The 19,364-nt window shown below is 41.6% G+C and overlaps 1 protein-coding gene across 1 annotated transcript in view; it reads left to right on the plus strand.

The window, feature by feature from the left end:
- Positions 1–292: 292 nt before the first annotated feature.
- znf507 (zinc finger protein 507) overlaps positions 293–19,364 on the plus strand; it is a 43,628-nt gene continuing 24,556 nt past the window's right edge. Inside the window, exons 1-3 of the mRNA XM_057849680.1 lie at positions 293–402; positions 8,508–9,038; positions 12,543–12,967. Of these exons, the coding sequence (XP_057705663.1) occupies positions 8,511–9,038; positions 12,543–12,967 (953 nt within the window). The 5' untranslated portion in view covers positions 293–402; positions 8,508–8,510. The remainder of the gene's footprint in view (positions 403–8,507; positions 9,039–12,542; positions 12,968–19,364) is intronic.

The following is a 19,364-nucleotide window of genomic DNA, read 5'->3' on the forward strand; positions in this document are numbered from 1 at the left end:
ATATACAACATATAAATGATTTTTTTCATGCTTTATTTTTTTGGACAATGTTTAATTACTTTACTTGTGACCCTATTTGGCATGTGAAGAAATGACTTCACATTACTGCTTTAAGTAAAGGATATTCACATTACCAGGTTGCTCATTCTGACCTTTATTTTCCGAAAAGCTTTTGAAGGCAGCATTGGCGGGTCCTTCGCAAGACAGTCCGTCCAATCACCAGCCCGCTTATTGGTCACCTGACACTAAGTTTGAGTCACGTGACGCCGTGTCCATCCTCGCCATTTTGCAATGTGGGCGCCCCACACACAAGACGCACAGAGGCCACTTTCTTTTTATGACTAGCGAGTGAAACTAACGTGAGCACTTGCATGTTTCGAGGACAAAGAGCGCGGCGACTCGGTGAGTTTATACTTCATTTACGAGTTCAAATGTAGTAATATATTAGTTACACATTCACCAGAAACCAAACGCGTTCTTTTTCTTGACACGTTTGTATGCAGAGTTAGCCTTGTAGCTAACCGATGCTAGCGTGTCCAAACTTCACATTTCACAGTTCTCGCTTGTTTCGTTGCACGAACGCGCTACGTGACTCTGCAGTACTACCGCGGATATTGCGATATGTTTAATTATTCGACATTTAGCGGTGTTTAAATTCAAATTCCACAAATAGAAAGGAAGCATTGACATATTTTTAGATATGGCCGAACAGGTGCCCAGAGGCCTCACGTCCACAAAGAAGCCCCTCTAGTTGGCTCTATTAGCACGTCACAAAACGCGTAACATTTTGTATGGTGAATATAGTGAGTGAGTCACTCGCAAAGCAGAAGTGGTTAGAAAAGAGGAAGGATAGTGGTGAGAAAGTGAAGGACTGGGGAAAGATGAAAGGAAGGATTTCCCCTCGGATCGGCGATGTCAACAAAAGCACGTGTCGTTTTATCAAACTAACCCTCGTTATCACCAACTAATCCTCATCATCACTCTTACCATTTGCATTTTTTACTGATGGTGATTGACCTCCGTGAAATTGCCCCCCACACCCCTCATCAGACGCAAAAGTGTATAAAAATGAGGCCAATCGTGTTACGTTTGTGGTGTAAAAAGTTTTCGGGATATTAACAATTCTATTATAGGTCAATCTGAGGTCAGTTAGCCTGCAATTTTAATTAAAAATGGCTAAATATGGTGTCAATTAGGGATGTCCCGATCCAGGTTTTTGCACTTCCGATCGGATACCGATATTGTTTTGCACTTCCGATCCGGTACCGGCCTATCTGAGCATGTATTAAAGTTTAAAGTTATTTAGCCTCCTTACTTAGTTGTCAGACTCATGCTGAAAAGGGTTTTAGTACTCTTGATAACAACTAGCCAGCTGAATTAGGTGAGTTTGAATAACACACAATGGTTGGTAACAAGAAACTGACATGTTTATTCAGTGACAAACACAAAAGATTATAAATAACAAACAGAAATGGCATAGTCAGTCAGTAAAACGTGCAAATAATATTGTAAACTGTCAGTGGAAAATCCCACAAACCCCCCAAGCTATTAGATGCTTTTAATGTTTCGTGCATTAGTTACAAAAATTGTATAAAAAGCCTCTCAGGTTTAAATAAACGACTATTTCAGGATCAAGTTAACATTTTAAAACAGCAAATAAAATACTCAAGTCCCCATTCTGTATCAGCAGCTTTAAACTACATTCAATTCATTTAATTTTGCGAATCAACTGTTAAAAGTTGTTAAAATTGCTCCCGCAATTCCATAATTTCCCTTCTGTCTACTTTTGACATGTGAAAGTTTTAAAACTGTTTTGAAGATAGATTTAAGTCAAGATTTTGCCGATTTAGGAGTATTTTAGATAAAAAGTTATTTAGGTTCGCTTACAGCCTAGAAGGGAAGTCCCCTGCTTTAAGATGGCGGCTGTTTACTAACGCACGTAGTTTTCAATGCATGTATTGCTAATGGCGTCGAGTCTTTGATTTGGCATCTAGTTCTATATACAGTGCCTTGCAAAAGTATTCGGCCCCCTTGAATCTTGCAACGTTTCGCCACATTTCAGGCTTCAAACATAAAGATATGAAATTAAATTTTTTTGTCAAGAATCAACAACAAGTGGGACACAATCGTGAAGTGGAACAACATTTATTGGATAATTTCAACTTTTTTAACAAATAAAAAACTGAAAAGTGGGGCGTGCAATATTATTCGGCCCCTTTACTTTCAGTGCAGCAAACTCACTCCAGAAGTTCAGTGAGGATCTCTGAATGATCCAATGTTGTCCTAAATGACCGATGATGATAAATAGAATCCACCTGTGTGTAATCAAGTCTCCGTATAAATGCACCTGCTCTGTGATAGACCCAGGGTTCTGTTTAAAGTGCAGAGAGCATTATGAAAACCAAGGAACACACCAGGCAGGTCCGAGATACTGTTTTGGAGAAGTTTAAAGCCGGATTTGGATACAAAAAGATTTCCCAAGCTTTAAACATCTCAAGGAGCACTGTGCAAGCCATCATATTGAAATGGAAGGAGCATCAGACCACTGCAGATCTACCAAGACCCGGCCGTCCTTCCAAACTTTCTTCTCAAACAAGGAGAAAACTGATCAGAGATGCAGCCAAGGAGCCCATGATCACTCTGGATGAACTGCAGAGATCTACAGCTGAGGTGGGAGAGTCTGTCCATAGGACAACAATCAGTCGTACACTGCACAAATCTGGCCTTTATGGTAGAGTGGCAAGAAGAAAGCCATTTCTCAAAGATATCCATACAAAGTCTCGTTTAAAGTTTGCCACAAGCCACCTGGGAGACACACCAAACATGTGGAAGAAGATCTGGTCAGATGAAACCAAAATTGAACTTTCTGGCCACAATGCAAAACGATATGTTTGGCGTAAAAGCAACACAGCTTATCACCCTGAACACACCATCCCCACTGTCAAACATGGTGGTGGCAGCATCATGGTTTGGGCCTGCTTTTCTTCAGCAGGGACAGGGAAGATGGTTAACATTGACGTGAAGATGGATGCAGCCAAATACAGGAACATTCTGGAAGAAAACTTGTTGTATCTGCACAAGACCTGAGACTGGGACGGAGATTTATCTTCCAACAGGACAATGATCCAAAACATAAAGCCAAATCTACAATGGAATGGTTCAAAAATAAATGTATCCAGGTGTTAGAATGGCCAAGTCAAAGTCCAGACCTGAATCCAATCGAGAATCTGTGGAAAGAGCTGAAGACTGCTGTTCACAAACACTCTCCATACAACGTCACTGAGCTCGAGCTGTTTTGCAAGGAAGAATGGGCAAGAATGTCAGTCTCTCGATGTGCAAAACTGATAGCAACATACCCCAAGCGACTTGCAGCTGTAATTGGAGCAAAAGGTGGCGCTACAAAGTATTAACGCAAGGGGGCCGAATAATATTGCACGCCCCACTTTTCAGTTTTTTATTTGTTAAAAAAGTTTAAATTATCCAATAAATTTTGTTCCACTTCACGATTGTGTCCTACTTGTTGTTGATTCTTGAAAAAAATTAAAATTTTATATCTTTATGTTTGAAGCCTGAAATGTGGCGCAAGGTTCAAGGGGGCCGAATACTTTTGCAAGGCACTGTACATAAATAAGGTCGCGTTCCAGAAAAGTGGGATGGACTTTTCCGACCTCCGACTAGGAAAATATTGGAACGCCACTCAAACTGGAAGGTCCAAGTCGCGAAGTCGGAGAAAAAATAACTACCCCGACTTCCGAGTTGTTTCAATCTGACGTCACTGGACAAAATGGCGCTCAAGAAAACGTATTGAATGATAACACAATAATGAAGTAAATCAAGTTTATTTGAGACGCCATGTATTTTTTTCTCATACAGTGAATTGTCTTTGTTGTGCTATGTTTTATATTGACGATCAGCAAAGGATGTAACTGAAAGAAAAGGCCGTTTACAGTGTTACAGCCGTTGTTTTCCCTCTACTATTTGATCGCTTATAGGAAGGCAGGTTCGCTGGAGGTCAAAATGTCTTTGGATGGCCAAAATAAAACACACCTCGTCGCGATCAGCCATCTTTGTTGTTTACATTTGCTTGGAACGCTTTGAGGGCGGAACTGGTCCCATCCGAGTGGGATAAATCCGACTTCCCACTTCTCTGGAATGCAGCATAAAAGTGTTGGATGGTGCGTCTTTACTCACGAGAGATAATGGCTCATCATCCAGAATGAATTCTTTGCCAATGACTCTTGTTATTCCCTGGGCTTTGGGACTGTCGTTTGCCAGTTTGTCACGCATGGCATAAGTTTCTGCCAGTGTTAGTTGCGTAGGACCTTTCTTTTTGTCTTCAGTTTTCTTAACGTAATCCTCATATTGTTTGTGGTGGTATGTCGCTAAATGCTTGATTATGTTGGTTGTATTAAAACTTCTCACAGCTTTACCACCACGCTTGACTTTATTGTGGCATATGTTGCACTCTGCCTCTTTGTCTTTGTCGTCCTTTAAAGTGAAATAATCCCACACAGCTGACATTTTTACCGATAGTCTCTCGGTAAATAGGGAGACGGTAATGTGGTGTGTTGAAGGTGTGCCGTAAAATGCGGACCGATTTTAGGGAAACCGAAGCAAAAACTGGAATGGATGGAAAAACCCGGATCGGACTTAAAAAAAAAAAACTGGATCGGATGTCTGGATCGGAATTTTTCCGTGTTGTCCGATCCGATACCGATACACATTTTTTGCCCATATCGGCATCCAATCTGATCCAGATATCGCATCGGGACATCTCTAGTGCCAATCGTTTGTACGGCTACAGCTATCGGTTATTTAAAGTACGTATGACACCCAAAAACATGTTTATTTCATATTTCACGCGGTGTTTTATGCTCCTGAATGAAATGTGTGTGGAAGCGATCGTTTTATATATCAAATTTTTAAATCCCCCGCCATGAAAATGAATGACTTCCGGCTCCAGTCTCGGGTTTAGGACTAATGCGAATATGACGTCACATGGGTCAGCGTCTCACAATACAGGATTGCTTTATAGCATGCAGATGGACTACGGATTCGGCGGATTTTGCGGATTAATTCGTTTATGTTTCGCATCACGTCAGCCAAACGGCTGCAGAAAAATGTTTCACCAGGGAGAGGCATGTGAGCCTTTTTGGGTTTAAGAAAGTTCCCGTTCACCCCGAGATCGGCCAAAACAAGTGTGCGACAACTGTGGGACCATTGGATTTTAGAGTAAGTGAGTAAACATGTGTTTTGTATTATGTCAAATACTGGGATCATGGTACGTTTTATCACGGAGGTGGCTTGCATTTTGTGGCGGACAATGCTCCCTGTCCACCGAGAATGCCATTTGGCTGAAGACCGGCGGCTTGTCGCACACCCGCTTCGGTCCTTCGCGTGCCCGCCGGGAGAGCACTGTACTTGGCTTATTGCCGTCTTTGTGTGCCCGGTGTTCTGTCAAATTTTCCACCCCATCAGAAATTGAAACTTTGTGTTAAAAATGGCCGCGAATACAGTGATTACAAAGTAAACACTACAAACTTTCCTTAAATAAAGGACTATTTACATACGTTTGATCATGGACGTACATGTAGAAAAGTTCTCCTCAGACACATCCTGTCATGTTAGCTGCACAACAACTGCACGCCGCTCTCACTGTTTACATCTTTGCCGTGTAGTTAAGCATTAATTTACGTCATATTCGTGTTGACCCATGTGGCAGCTAGGCGCTCCTTCGAGGTCAGCCGGTTTGTCTGGTGGTCATTCTCCAGCTGCTTCCCCGGCAAACGAGCTCTCCTGCTCGCAGTAGGGGAACGCGAGCTGTAACTTGCTCGCCGCCGGGCGCGTTGCCGATCGGCAAAGACAATCATCAACCCCGCTACTGTGTGATATGATCCGGGGTTTATTTTTGGCGATTTTTTTGCTTCGAAAGGTGAGAATAAGACTTTGAAGCATCACTCGGTTCGGGTTAGCATGTCGGCTAGCTGTCACGCCTCTTTGATTGTTTACGCTCTCCGAAGCTGGGGTGGGGGAATGGCAATGTCCCGGAGCTCGCGAAACTGGAAAAAAGGCGCATTTATCAAGGTTTCGTCAGCTTTGATTTATATATCCGTCCTGCGAAACAGTCTGATAGCACAGATTTAAGTACGCCTACCCCTCTGCTATTGAATGCATTGTTGATGCAACTGTAACTGTAAGGCTCTATTTTGGGCCCCGCCTTTCAGTGCAAATTCATTCAAATTTGCCATTCCGTCCAAGAAGGCCGTCCACCGTTCACTTTCGCCAAAAAGTCCGATCAAAAATGCTGCAATGCCCCGGATGGGGGGAAAAAGGAGAGGAGTCTGTATTTGCTTACTCACTTTATTGTGGCAACAATAATTAAGAAAAATAATAACAGAATAACAGCGGGCTGCCGCGACATGCGACCGCTATCGCTCGCTATCTCGCCTGTCCTTCTTCTCACTTCCGTCTACGACACAGCTCGTCTCTAAAGGGGGCGGCGGTTAGTTACGGACAGTACAATAAACAATGAAATGGTTGCCGCTCAACCCTTCACACTAGGCTGCTGCTAGTTTGAAACGGCCAAAAAAGACATTTCTTTTGCAAGTCGTGGCAGCTTTTATTTTGGTGTGGCGGTGCACCACAATGTTTTATATGGAGGGAAAACCCTGTAATGAGCTATATACAGTGGGGAGAACAAGTATTTGATACACAGTCAATGGAAAAACCCATTGTCAGTGTATCAAATACTTGTTCTTCCCACTGTATATTCTTTTAGATGTCATTATAAATTGTACAAATTAGAATGTACAGTGGTACCTCTACATACAAAGTTAATTGGTTCCACGACCTTGTTTGTAAGTAGAAATGGTTGTATGTTGAGCAGGATTTTCCCATAGGAATACATTATAGTAATTCCATTAATTGGATCCATAGATCAAAAACCTACACTAAATCCCTCAAAAATACTGTTGCTACTATTACAAATGGCAATCAATTACACATAGCAAAACAAATAAATTATATATAAAAATAGGATGTAATAATAATGATACTAACAATAATTCCTGTAATAATGTAACATCTGGTTCTAATGTGGTGGACATTTTTTTGCTGTACCTGAATGCACCGCGGGGCTGATGTGCCAGAGACAGCGGTGAGCTTGAGAGTTTCATTTTCAATGTTTTCCTAAGAACACCGTGAATTGCGGCAGACAGTAGGCGTTTTGTGTTGAATAAGTTGTGAAATAAATGATAAAAACGTGGTGAAGCTGGCGATTTCATTGGCGATGTTACCACAATAATAATATTCAGCTTAACTTATAAAGACTGGTGAACGGTGGTTGGAGGAGGACCGTGGAGATGTATTCTTGAGCCAGTTCACGGATGCGCACCCCACGCTCATATTTTTCTGTAATTTGCTGCTCCATTTATAAGGTAAGCGTGATATTTTTCTTTGTTTCACCAACTGTACCAACCTTTTTGAAACCTTTCGTGTTGATTCCTCACACAAGAAAATCCGCCGTGCGTTCGTCTGCGGTGCTGTCATGTCGTCGTATTTCGAGCATGTCGTCGGATGTAGAAACAAATGACGAGTCGAATTTTACGTCGGATGTCGAAAAGATCATGTGTCGAAGTGTATGTCGAGGTACCACTGTATCTTTAAAAAAAATCTAATTTGTAATGCGTGGCGGCTTTTATTTTGATGTGGCGGTGCGCCACAATCTTTTCTGTGTAAGGGAAACACAGCAATATCTTTAAAATGGCACATATGAAATTTTTACAGCTTAAACGATTGACACCATCTTTATTTAAATTTGTGTCTGATGGGGGCGGGGTGTCTTCACAGAGGTTGGTGATTGACATCCAACCCATTTAGATTGGGATGTCAGTATATCGGTTAACATGATATCACATTTTAATGTTCTAAATATAACAACAGTGTGATAAATTGTAGTAGTGTAAAAATGTAATAGTTTTCCGTGGTTTTTTGAAAGCATAAATTGACAAAACTAAAATTCCTTAAATTTTATATCATGATGTATTGCTTAAAATGGTGTCTGAGACAGTTTTTGTGACATTCTGAGTTTTTTAATGCTAAATTCAAGGTGAAATTTAAGCTGGAATTGCCTTTAAATCTCATTGTAAGTGGTAATAAAAGGTCTTAAAAGTCAAATTTTAGTCGATGAAACCTACAGGAGCCCCATTTTTTCCTTTGAGAGAAAATGCCTAAACAAATGTAAAAATAAAAATAAATCGCAAAGCATTTCAGTTTTATGATGTCACAGCCTGGACACATGGCTACAAAAAAGTGAGTGGAAATAAGTCAAACTGCTTCTTAGAAGTTCAACAAGATGTAAACTAAAACTGAGACAGGATATTTGAAGTTGTACTTTATCATTTATTGTGTACTTTTCGTCATATATCATTTTTATAACATGAAAGTGCTTTAGTTTAGATATGTTTCGGTGTCACTGTGATGCTTTACTGTCTTTTGAATTGTGTCAGGCCATGGAGGACATCAACAGTGTCGCCGTGCTAATTGCCGCCGCCTCTTCCTCATCCACGCCTTTGTCCGAAGCCCAAGAGCAACAGCACGTGGCGGACGCCCCCAATTCTCTCATCCAGGTCATCGAGAAGCTGAGTAAAATCGTAGAGAAGCGACCGCAGCGCCGCTGCACGCTAACGGGACATAAAAGAGCCCAGGCGAGAGCGGACGGAGGGCCTCCCTACAAGAAGCCGAACGAGCGCGCGGATGGCGACTTGAACAATAACGAGGGCGAACACAAGCGCCCGTTGACGTGCTACCAGTGCAGCCTGTGCCCCTATCTGTCGCCCACGCTGGCGCTGCTCAAGGAGCACCTGAAACAACACAACGAGCACAACCAGGACCTGATCCTCATGTGCTCGGAGTGCCGCTTCAGTTCCCGAGACCAAACGCAGTTGGAGGAGCACGTCAAGATGCACGTGGAGAACGGCCCCGAAGCCAAGGAGGCGGAGGATGGACTCGGGAGGGACGCCGATCCGGTGGGCTCGGAGGTAAACCTGTCAGATCTGGGCGATTTTGTGATTGAGAAGAAACAAAATTCTATTTATTTTAAAGGAGGTTAATTATGAAAGGTAATTGAAAGTCTATTTATATAAATGTCTACGTTAGAGGTTAAATTTTGTAACACTGGCCACTAGGTGGTGCAAAATCACAATTAATAATAATTATTAGGGCTGTCAAAATTATCACGTTAACGCGCGGTAATTAATTTTTTAAATTAATAATGTTAAAATATTTGATGCAATTAACGCACATGTCCTGCTCAGACAGTATTCTGCCTTTTGGTAAGTTTTACAACAAGGCTTTTTGTGCTGTCTAACAGCGAACTCTTGTGGTCGCTTTGCGACATGGTTTATTGTTTTCTTGCCAGTTCAATATGGCTGCACGACGTCTCGGGCTGATAATGTTGTGCTTATATGATCCTTGGACAAGATTTGTCCGTAAGTATGGTTGTTGTAAAGAACGTACATATTATGTTAGTAAGCGAAATGTTATATTTTTTGTATGAGACACTTTTTGTTTATGTTTAGTGAACCTGTATAGCGTGCTAAGCTAACGTTGTTGCTAATGCAATGCTTGTGTACTTTTTTTTTGTAGTTTTACGACGGTCTAAAGAGGACAATGGTTTGAGGCTGTTTTATTAATAAATCAGATGAAAAAGGAAGAAGTCTGATTATTAAGGCGTCGTTCACTAGCTGTCTAGCTTTGGAAAAAGTAGACGCTTCGGAGTGAGGACAGCATAGACAGATTTAAATGACAGTAGAGTGAAATGCCCACTACAGTCCTTATGTACTGATTGTTGAATGTATATATCCATCTTGTGTCTTATCTTTCCATTCCAACAATTTATTTTACAGAATATATTTATAATTTACAGAAAAATATGGCATATTTTATAGATGGTTTGAATTGCGATTAATTGCGATTAATTACGATTAATTAATTTTTAAGCTGTAATTAACTTGATTAAAAATTTTAACCGTTTGACAGCCCGAATAATAATACATTTTATTTATAACGCACTTTACATTTGAAAAACAAATCTCAAAGTGCACATTACCATGTAATAAAATAAAAAGACTAAGAATAAAACAGTAAAAGCAAAAATAGACAGAAGCATAGTTAAAATAAGATGGCTAAAATTAGCCAGGGTAAGCTTTTTTAAAAAGGTAGGTTTTTAGTCCTTTTTTTAAAGGCATCCACTGTCTGCGGGGCTCTGAGGTGGTCTGGGAGGGCGCTCCATAGACATGGAGCAGCAGCTGCTAAGGCCCTGTCGCCCCTAGTCTTGAGCCGAGTCCTGGGCGGGAGTAGACGGTGCAGTTGGCCTGACCGGGTTCTGGCTGAAATATTTGGTGTGAAGAGTTCGGTGAGGTAGGTGGGGGCTACACCGTGTAGACAGTGATGGGTGTGAAGGAGGATTTTGAATTGAATACAGCGGTGAACAGGGAGCCAGTGTAGGGTGTGAAGGATTGGGGTGATGTGCTCGTGTTTACGCACCCTCATCAGGACCCTGGCAGCGCTGTTTTGGACGTACTGGAGCCTTTGTAGGCTCTTGCCAGGGATGGGAGAGAGATGGCCGGAGTTTGGTAATATTGCAGAGGTGAAAGAAGGAGGTTTTGCAAATGTAATTTATATGATTGTTAAAGCTAAGATGGGGGTCAAACCTGACTCCCAAATTAGTAACAGAAGAGGAGAAGGAAAATTTGTGGCCGAAAAAAGAAACAGGAAATGGGGGCGGAACAAAGCTGGTGAGGAGTACCTATGTGAATAGCTTCTGTTTTGGAACTGTTCAGCTGCAGGAAGTTTTCACTCATCCAAGCCTTTATCTCCTCCAGGCAGGAGTCAAGTTGAGAAACAGAGGAGGAGGGGGTGGAGGACGGAGTGACCTTGAAATATAGTTGCGTGTCGTCAGCATAACAATGGAATTGTATTCCATGCCTGCTGAGGACACGACCGAGGGGTAGCATGTAAATGGTGAAGAGGGTTGGACCCTCTTCACCACCTCTGGACAATTAACACAGATTATCACCCAAAACGTGAACATAACACTTATCCGATTAAATGGGATGATATCGTGCGATCTTGGAAAACGTTCATTTGTGGCCCCATATATTAAAGGGCCAAAATATTGGTCGATCTTTATAACTATCAGCACCTAAACAGCTAACATAAATTATTTTATTATATCAGCTATATATTATCAGATGGCCGATCTTGTAGTCCTTTTATCGTCAGTCCGATATATCGGTCGACCTTTAATATTTAGTCGATTAAAAGTGGTGGAAATGCAGCCTTGTGAGCAACGGTCACTCAAGAATTTTGTGTTAATGGCAGACAATTGTATGAGTGACTGATTCGAGTCACATGTAAGTCTCGAGTCTTACCTGTTGTAGTTGAGTCGAGTCACGAGGTCGAGACGAGTTACGAGATCGGTTCGAGTCGAGCCACGAAGTCAGGTCATTGATTCGAGTCACAAGTAAGTCTTGAGTCTTACCTGTTGTAGTCTAGTTGAGTCACGAGTCAGGTCGAGTCACTAGGACAGGTCACTGATTTGAGCCACATGTAAGTCTCAAGTCTTACCTATTTTAGTCGAGTTGAGTCAAGAGTTGGGCCACGAGGTCACGTCGAGTCACGAGTCGAATCGAGCCACGAGGTCGGGTCGAGTCACGAGTCGAATCGAGCCACGAGGCCGGGACACTGATTCGCGTCACATGTAAGTCGAGTCTTACCTGTTTTAGTCTTGTGGAGTCAAGAGTCGAGTCACGAGGTCAGGCCGAACCACGAGGTCGGGCCGAGTCGAGCCACGAGGTCGGGTCACTGATTCCAGTCGCACGCAAGTCTTACCTGTTGTAGTCTAGTTGAGTCACAAGGTCGGGTCGAGTCACGAGGTCCAGTCGAGCCACGAAGTCAGGTCGAGACAAGTCACCATCGTTCCTGAGCCCACCCCACAAAGCACTCAGGTTTATCTTAGAGGAAAACCTTACTGTTAACGTAAGTCAATGTTAAAAAAAAAATCGGTAACGGCTGCAGGGAGTAAACAAGCATTATGGTGTGCCTAGAGGATCACTGGCAGGTGGGAACCAATCTACCATCCACGTTTTTCGAGTCAGCGTGCCGAGTCTTTGAGTTATTGCTTCACAAGCTGAGTCTCAGACCCTCCCAGCTCAAGCGAGTCAAGTCCGAGTGTTTTTTTTCTTTATCCTTCAAGTCCAAGTGGAGTCGCGAGTCATCAAATTTGCGATTCAAGTTGCCTCGAGTCCGAGTCTCTGTGACTCGAGTCCAAGTTTATGGTTTTCAAGGCTTTTAGTCATACTCAAGTTGAGGTCAACCAAAATACAAACTGTTCTTCTCACAGTCAATATTTGAAAGCGCAAGCCTGTACAAAATTGAAAGAAAATGAAGTGTAATGACTCAACAACACAATTTGAAAAACCATACATGATATAGTCAATCATATCCAGTTGTGATATTAAATATTCATGTTTGATCTTTAGTGTGATGGCGATCAGAAGAAGAAGAAGAAAAAGTGGTACATTTACGAGGAGTACGGCTTGTACCGCTGCCTGATTTGCAGCTACGTGTGCAGCCAACAGCGGATGCTCAAAACGCACGCCTGGAAGCACGCCGGCCTCCTTGACTGCTCCTACCCGGTTTTCGAAGAGGAGGAAGAAGAAGAGGAAGCCGTCGCGGCGCCCGCCAGTCGAGAGACAGAGTCCCAAATCGTCAAACTGTGCACGCCGCTCTCCGACGAAGAATCGAGCCCGTCTCGTGTCGCCGAGGGAGAAGAGGGTGATTTCGTCATCAAAGAAGTGAATGCCGAGGAGTCGGCGATGGAGGCGGAAGCAGCAACGCAGACGCTGGCAGAGACGGCGTCGGCGGCCGACAGCCTGCTGACGTCAGCACAGAAGATTATCAACAGGTAACACCCGCGCCTCATCTTTGCTTGTGATAACTAGGGGTGTGACAATATATCAATACTTTGTAGTCCAAAAGTTTCAGAGCATATCAAAACACTTATATTATTTTATGTATCAAATTATTTTAGTAGTCGGTTAATCGAGTAATCGGATAAGAACCACAAAAAATTAAAATACCTGAGCTGAGCCTCAAACAGTATGAAGCAAAAATAAATGAGGATCTCTATACAACAAAAGAACAATTGGCTAACTTACATAGCAAAAGTCCGCTAGCTTAAATGCTATAAAATGCTATTTTTTTTTTCTTTTTAACAATAATCTCAACAAATGGTTCAAACACAGTCCCTCAAAAAACAGCTAAACATATGTAAAAAACACAAATGAGTTAAAAAAAAAAAATTAGCTCAAACAAAAACTTAGCCTATGTTGGTCGTAACAGGGAGCAGTTGGATTCAGCCATGTGAAATGAGTTGTCATATTCACTTGCCACCAGAGGGCAGTGTTTCCGCCCAAATTTCTAAAACTCCATGCAAACTCCATTTGAAAACAAACCATTACAATACCACTTGAAATAAATTAATACTCAAAGCAGCAAAATTTAATTTGAATCTTTTTTTTTCTAATCGAATTACTCCGTTAATCGATTAATTGTTGCAGCACTACAATAGTCAGTGACTTGTCAATTGCTTCAAAATCGACAGCGTGTGACTTGTAAATTGTCTCAAAACCAACAGGGAGCGACGTGTAAATTGCCTCAAAATCAACAGCAGGTGACTTGTAAATGCCTCAAAATCGACAGGAAAGGACTTGAAAATTGCATCAAAATCGACAGCAGGTGACTGGTAAATTGCCTCAAAATCAACAGTGAGCGACTGGTAAATTGCCCCCAAAATCGACAGCGAGTGACTTGTAATGCATCGATAATTGTTGTATGTAGGGCTGCAGTTATCGATTATTTTAGTCGTCGATTACTTTATCAACTAGTTAGCTTGAATAATCGAGTCATCGGATTCGAACATTTCTTGCATTGCAGAATACATCTTAGGAGATGTAGAACTGCTAAGATTGCACTTTCAAAAAAGCATCAAATGCGAATAAAAAATCAAATTCCTGAGTGTTTCTCCAAACTATGCAGAATTGCACTTGCATTTAAAAGTAGAATACTTGCATTAAAGAGCATATGACAGGAGAAAAAAGTCTTAAATAGCATTATTATTTGAATTAGAATCATATTTTGAGACGATTCGACTATATACAACAATTAAAGCAAAGCGCAGATGACGAGAGATTAGTCTTTTAATCTGCCGGTTAGTCACGCCTACCATTAAAGCAGTGCTTCTCAATTGTTTTCTGTTACGCCCCACCAAGGAAGACGTAAATGTTTTGCGCCCCCCCCAACTCTCTGCCGCCACTGTAAATAATATCATTTGTCTATAATATTAATATTATAAGTACGCCTCTGCCTAACATTGTGTCCTTTTTTCTATTAAAGAAAAAAAGTAACATAGATCAACTTATAATAAAGTATAACTTTATTAACATTGTTTTGTTTGTAACAGAAAAGATTAAACACGCATCAATTTGCCTGAATTAAAAAAAAGTCACATCAAACTGTAAACATACACTCAAGGTACATTTTTGACCATTTGATACTGAAAAATAAAATGTAATAAAATCAGTCAATAATAACAAGTTCAAATTGATTAGAAACATTAACTCTTGAGGACAATATGCCAAAAAAATTGACCGAAAAAACAAAACTGAATGGAAGAAAAAAAAAAGTGTCTTTGGACAGAAAGGACGGTTTTTATTTTCGCTGCCCACAGTATCACCAAAGTGCTCACTGGTTTACTGATATACAGTGCCTTGCAAAAGTATTTGGCCCCCTTGAATCTTGCAACCTTTCGCCACATTTCAGGCTTCAAACATAAAGATATGAAATTTAATTTTTTTGTCAAGAATCAACAACAAGTGGGACACAATCGTGAAGTGGAACAACATTTATTGGATAATTTAAACTTTTTTTAACAAATAAAAAACTGAAAAGTGGGGCGTGCAATATTATTCGGCCCCTTTACTTTCAGTGCAGCAAACTCACTCCAGAAGATCCAATGTTGTCCTAAATGGCCGATGATGATAAATAGAATCCACCTGTGTGTAATCGAGTCTCCGTATAAATGCACCTGCTCTGTGATAGTCTCAGGGTTCTGTTTAAAGTGCAGAGAGCATTATGAAAACCAAGGAACACACCAGGCAGGTCCGAGATACTGTTGTGGAGAAGTTTAAAGCTGGATTTGGATACAAAAAGATTTCCCAAGCTTTAAACATCTCAAGGAGCACTGTGCAAGCCATCATATTGAAATGGAAGGAGAATCAAACCACTGCAAATCTACCAAGACCCGGCCGTCCTTCCAAACTTTCTTCTCAAGCAAGGAGAAAACTGATCAGAGATGCAGCCAAGAGGCCCATGATCACTCTGGATGAACTCCAGAGATCTACAGCTGAGGTGGGAGAGTCTGTCTATAGGACAACAATCAGTCGTACACTGCACAAATCTGGCCTTTATGGAAGAGTGGCAAGAAGAAAGCCATTTCTCAACGATATCCATAAAAAGTCTCGTTTAAAGTTTGCCACAAGCCACCTGGGAGACACACCAAACATGTGGAAGAAGGTGCTCTGGTCAGATGAAACCAAAATTGAACTTTTTGGCCACAATGCAAAACGATATGTTTGGCGTAAAAGCAACACAGCTCATCACCCTGAACACACCATCCCCACTGTCAAACATGTTGGTGGCAGCATCATGGTTTGGGCCTGCTTTTCTTCAGCAGGGACAGGGAAGATGGTTAAAATTGACGGGAAGATGGATGCAGCCAAATACAGGAACATTCTGGAAGAAAACCTGTTGGTATCTGCACAAGACCTGAGACTGGGACGGAGATTTATCTCCCAACAGGACAATGATCCAAAACATAAAGCCAAATCAACAATGGAGTGGTTAAAAAATAAACGTATCCAGGTGTTAGAATGGCCAAGTCAAAGTCCAGACCTGAATCCAATGGAGAATCTGTGGAAAGAGCTGAAGACTGCCGTTCACAAACACTCTCCATCCAACCTCACTGAGCTCGAGCTGTTTTGCAAGGAAGAATGGGCAAGAATGTCAGTCTCTCGATGTGCAAAACTGATAGAAACATACCCCAAGCGACTTGCAGCTGTAATTGGAGCAAAAGGTGGCGCTACAAAGTATTAACGCAAGGGGGCCGAATAATATCGCACGCCCCACTTTTCAGTTTTTTATTTGTTAAAAAAGTTGAAATTATCCAATAAATGTTGTTCCACTTCACGATTGTGTCCCACTTGTTGTTGTTTCTTGACAAAAAAATAAAATTTCATATCTTTATGTTTGAAGCCTGAAATGTGGCGAAAGGTTGCAAGGTTCAAGGGGGCCGAATACTTTTGCAAGGCACTGTAACACTGACAAAGCGGGACGATTGTTGCCAATATTTGGCACGTTTTCGCTGAAAAACAATCAAGCGGCTTATCGATGAGATTGAGGTCTAATGTCTTTAAGTGGCGTCTTAATTGATTTGGCTTCAGACTGTCCGCTATAATCATTTTTAGACACAGTAAACAGTGGTCTTTCCTCATCTCCCACTGTATTAAAAGTCAAAGCCAAAAGGCAAACGGCCCGAAAAAAGCGCATTTTCGGCGGCCAAGGGAGAACCGTAGGCGAGGGCGAAACCGAAAACAGCACTTCTCGGGCGGAAACGAGAGAACCGGAGAAGACAGTGGGTCGCTGCGTGAATCCGGCCGGAAAACAGCTTTCGAACAGCGCACCGCTGCAATCTTCATATCACTTTTCTGTGTGCTCTTGCTGAGTTCAAAAATACTGCGCGCACTCTGAAAACGTGAGCGCCACTGCCACCCACTGAGTGGATGTGCAAGTACACTTTATTCTAGTCCGGCAATAAAAAAAAAATAATAATGAAAAAAAAGCATGTTCCCCGAGGTCACATGCGCCCCCCTGGCATCGCTCTGCGGGGCGCGCCACACTATTTGAGAAGTACTGCATTATAGGGGTCTAGCGTCCCCAACAGGTGGATGACATCAGCGGGTGACTGGGCTCATCGGTTTTACTATTCAGCCCATTGAGGGGGAATTATTCAGAACGAGGAAAACGCGACGAAGAGAGACGCAAAATTTCATTGTTTCAGTCTATCTACTCCAATATTTTTACAGGATATTTTTTTATCCAAGTATTTTTCCCCAATAGCTAAATAAATGGCTTGAGAAGGACCAGTCAGCCCGTCCAGGGGGAACTATTAACAAAGAGGAAAAACGCTACGAAGAGAGCTTCAAAATGTCATTGTTTCCGTCTCTTTACTTCAATATTTTTACAGGATATTCTTTTTATCCAAGTATTTTCCCCAATTGCTAAATAAATGGCATGGTCATGACAAATAACAGTCTTGTGCTAAATGGAATATGAAATAATAAAAATGCACTTATTCAGGGCGAGATGGCAAAATTACTCCATAATGGTCAAAATTGTCGACTTCACCTTTACTGTCGTCCCTCCCGAACGATATTTTATGACACCTAAATCGGGCTTGTGTCATTTCCCTTCCCCGGCTTCGTAGAATGTAAACAAACCAAGAGGCGTGACAGCTAGCCGACATGCTAACCCGAACCGAGTGATGTTTCAAAGTCTTCGAAGCGGAAAATCACACATAACTAGCCTGGATTATTTGACTTGACGACTGGGTTGCCGATTGTTTCCGTGGATCGGCAAACCGCCCGGCAAGGAGCAATTTACAGTTCGTTCCCCGGAGGAGGGCGGCTGCAGTTGTTGTGCAGCTAACGTGCACAGGGTACCCGCGGGTTATTAAAAGTATTAAAAAAGCATTGAATTTAGTTTTCCATTATTAAAGGTATTAAAAGTATTAAATTAGCTGTCGTAAGTCTGGATTTTTTTCACCGTGGTTTTAATTTTGAAGAACATCTCAGTACAACCTAAATTATATCCGTGACAAAGTTTTTTTTTTTAATCCACAACGAAAATAACGCGTAGAATTTTTACGATGCACTGCACTACAAATCATAATGCACCTCGTGCGTGCGCGCACTTAGCATCATTAGCATCAACATCATAACAGCAGGCAATCGCACAGTACTGTGTGCTAACGTAAGGAACTGCTCAGATGCCTTAGTTATGTTCGACGAAAGCCTCAAAAAGACAACCAAGTCCAAACAGTTGGACCAGCATGTGAGGTATTGGATCGGCGACCAAGTCGCATCCAGATACTTTGGGTCGCAGTTTATGGGTCATGCGAAGGCAGTGGACCTGCTTAACATTTCAAAGTAAGTTGCCAATTTCTCCAATTAAAATGTGTTAGATGCAATAATGTATTTTTGCACGGTTTGCCTTTCGAATGAATGTGAATTTTGTAGTTTTAACTCAAGAGTTAGCCATGTTCAATGGGGTATTGGCAGGTGCACCAGCCTTAGCATGGATAAACCGGAGTCGTAGATCAACAACTGTTGTGCCAAAAAATAGCCGCCTCGCGTGAAATGTCCCCCCTGACGGGAACGCTTATTTATAACGCTTTATTGAACGTTTATTTTATTTATTTGCTTATTTATTTTATTATTGAGCGCCCACACGTCACTCGTCCAAACAGCTTTTTCTTACCAAACGACGGACATGGAAACGATTTTGTTGTACCGTGAATATGAATTATTTTACTCTGCTTGAACTAATAAATGTCGTACCTTTGAGATTGTCATTGGGATATGGTCGTGAAAACCTGTAGACTAATACATTTCTGTTCAAAGATGGTTATGTGGCCCAGTCCACGATTTGTTACTAAAATACAGTACTACTACTTTGTGTAATTTATTTATTTAAAACTGATTTTACAGTCGTAAATCCATTCCTGTAATGCGTCCATGAAAACATTTGATGTTTTCACCTCAATAAAGCGATAAATAAGCGTTCCCGTCCGGGGGGACATTTCACGCGGGGGGCGGGGGGGGGTGCATTTTTCGGCACAACACCACCACATCACCATCACCCTCAAATACACAACACGGTTGACACTATTAGTGGAACGAGTGCGTGGTAACGTTGATCTGAATAACATGGCACGGTGATAGGCAAATTATAATGTAGGTGATAGTAAAACACCTCCTGGTATATTTAAAAAATTTTCTTGATTGAATAAGAGTATGGATTTTCTCTATCTGATTAAAAGAAATGTCTTCAATAGCTAACAAAGGATTAACATGTGTTTTGTATACTTGTAATGTGATGAGAAAAAAACAATTACCAAGGGAAATGGTCATGTGTCGCTTTTTTATTTTGTTGTAATTAATGGTAAACTACTGCCATTTAGTGGC

This window comes from Corythoichthys intestinalis, chromosome 1 (assembly GCF_030265065.1).
Source record: "Corythoichthys intestinalis isolate RoL2023-P3 chromosome 1, ASM3026506v1, whole genome shotgun sequence".
Classification (NCBI taxonomy): domain Eukaryota; kingdom Metazoa; phylum Chordata; class Actinopteri; order Syngnathiformes; family Syngnathidae; genus Corythoichthys; species Corythoichthys intestinalis.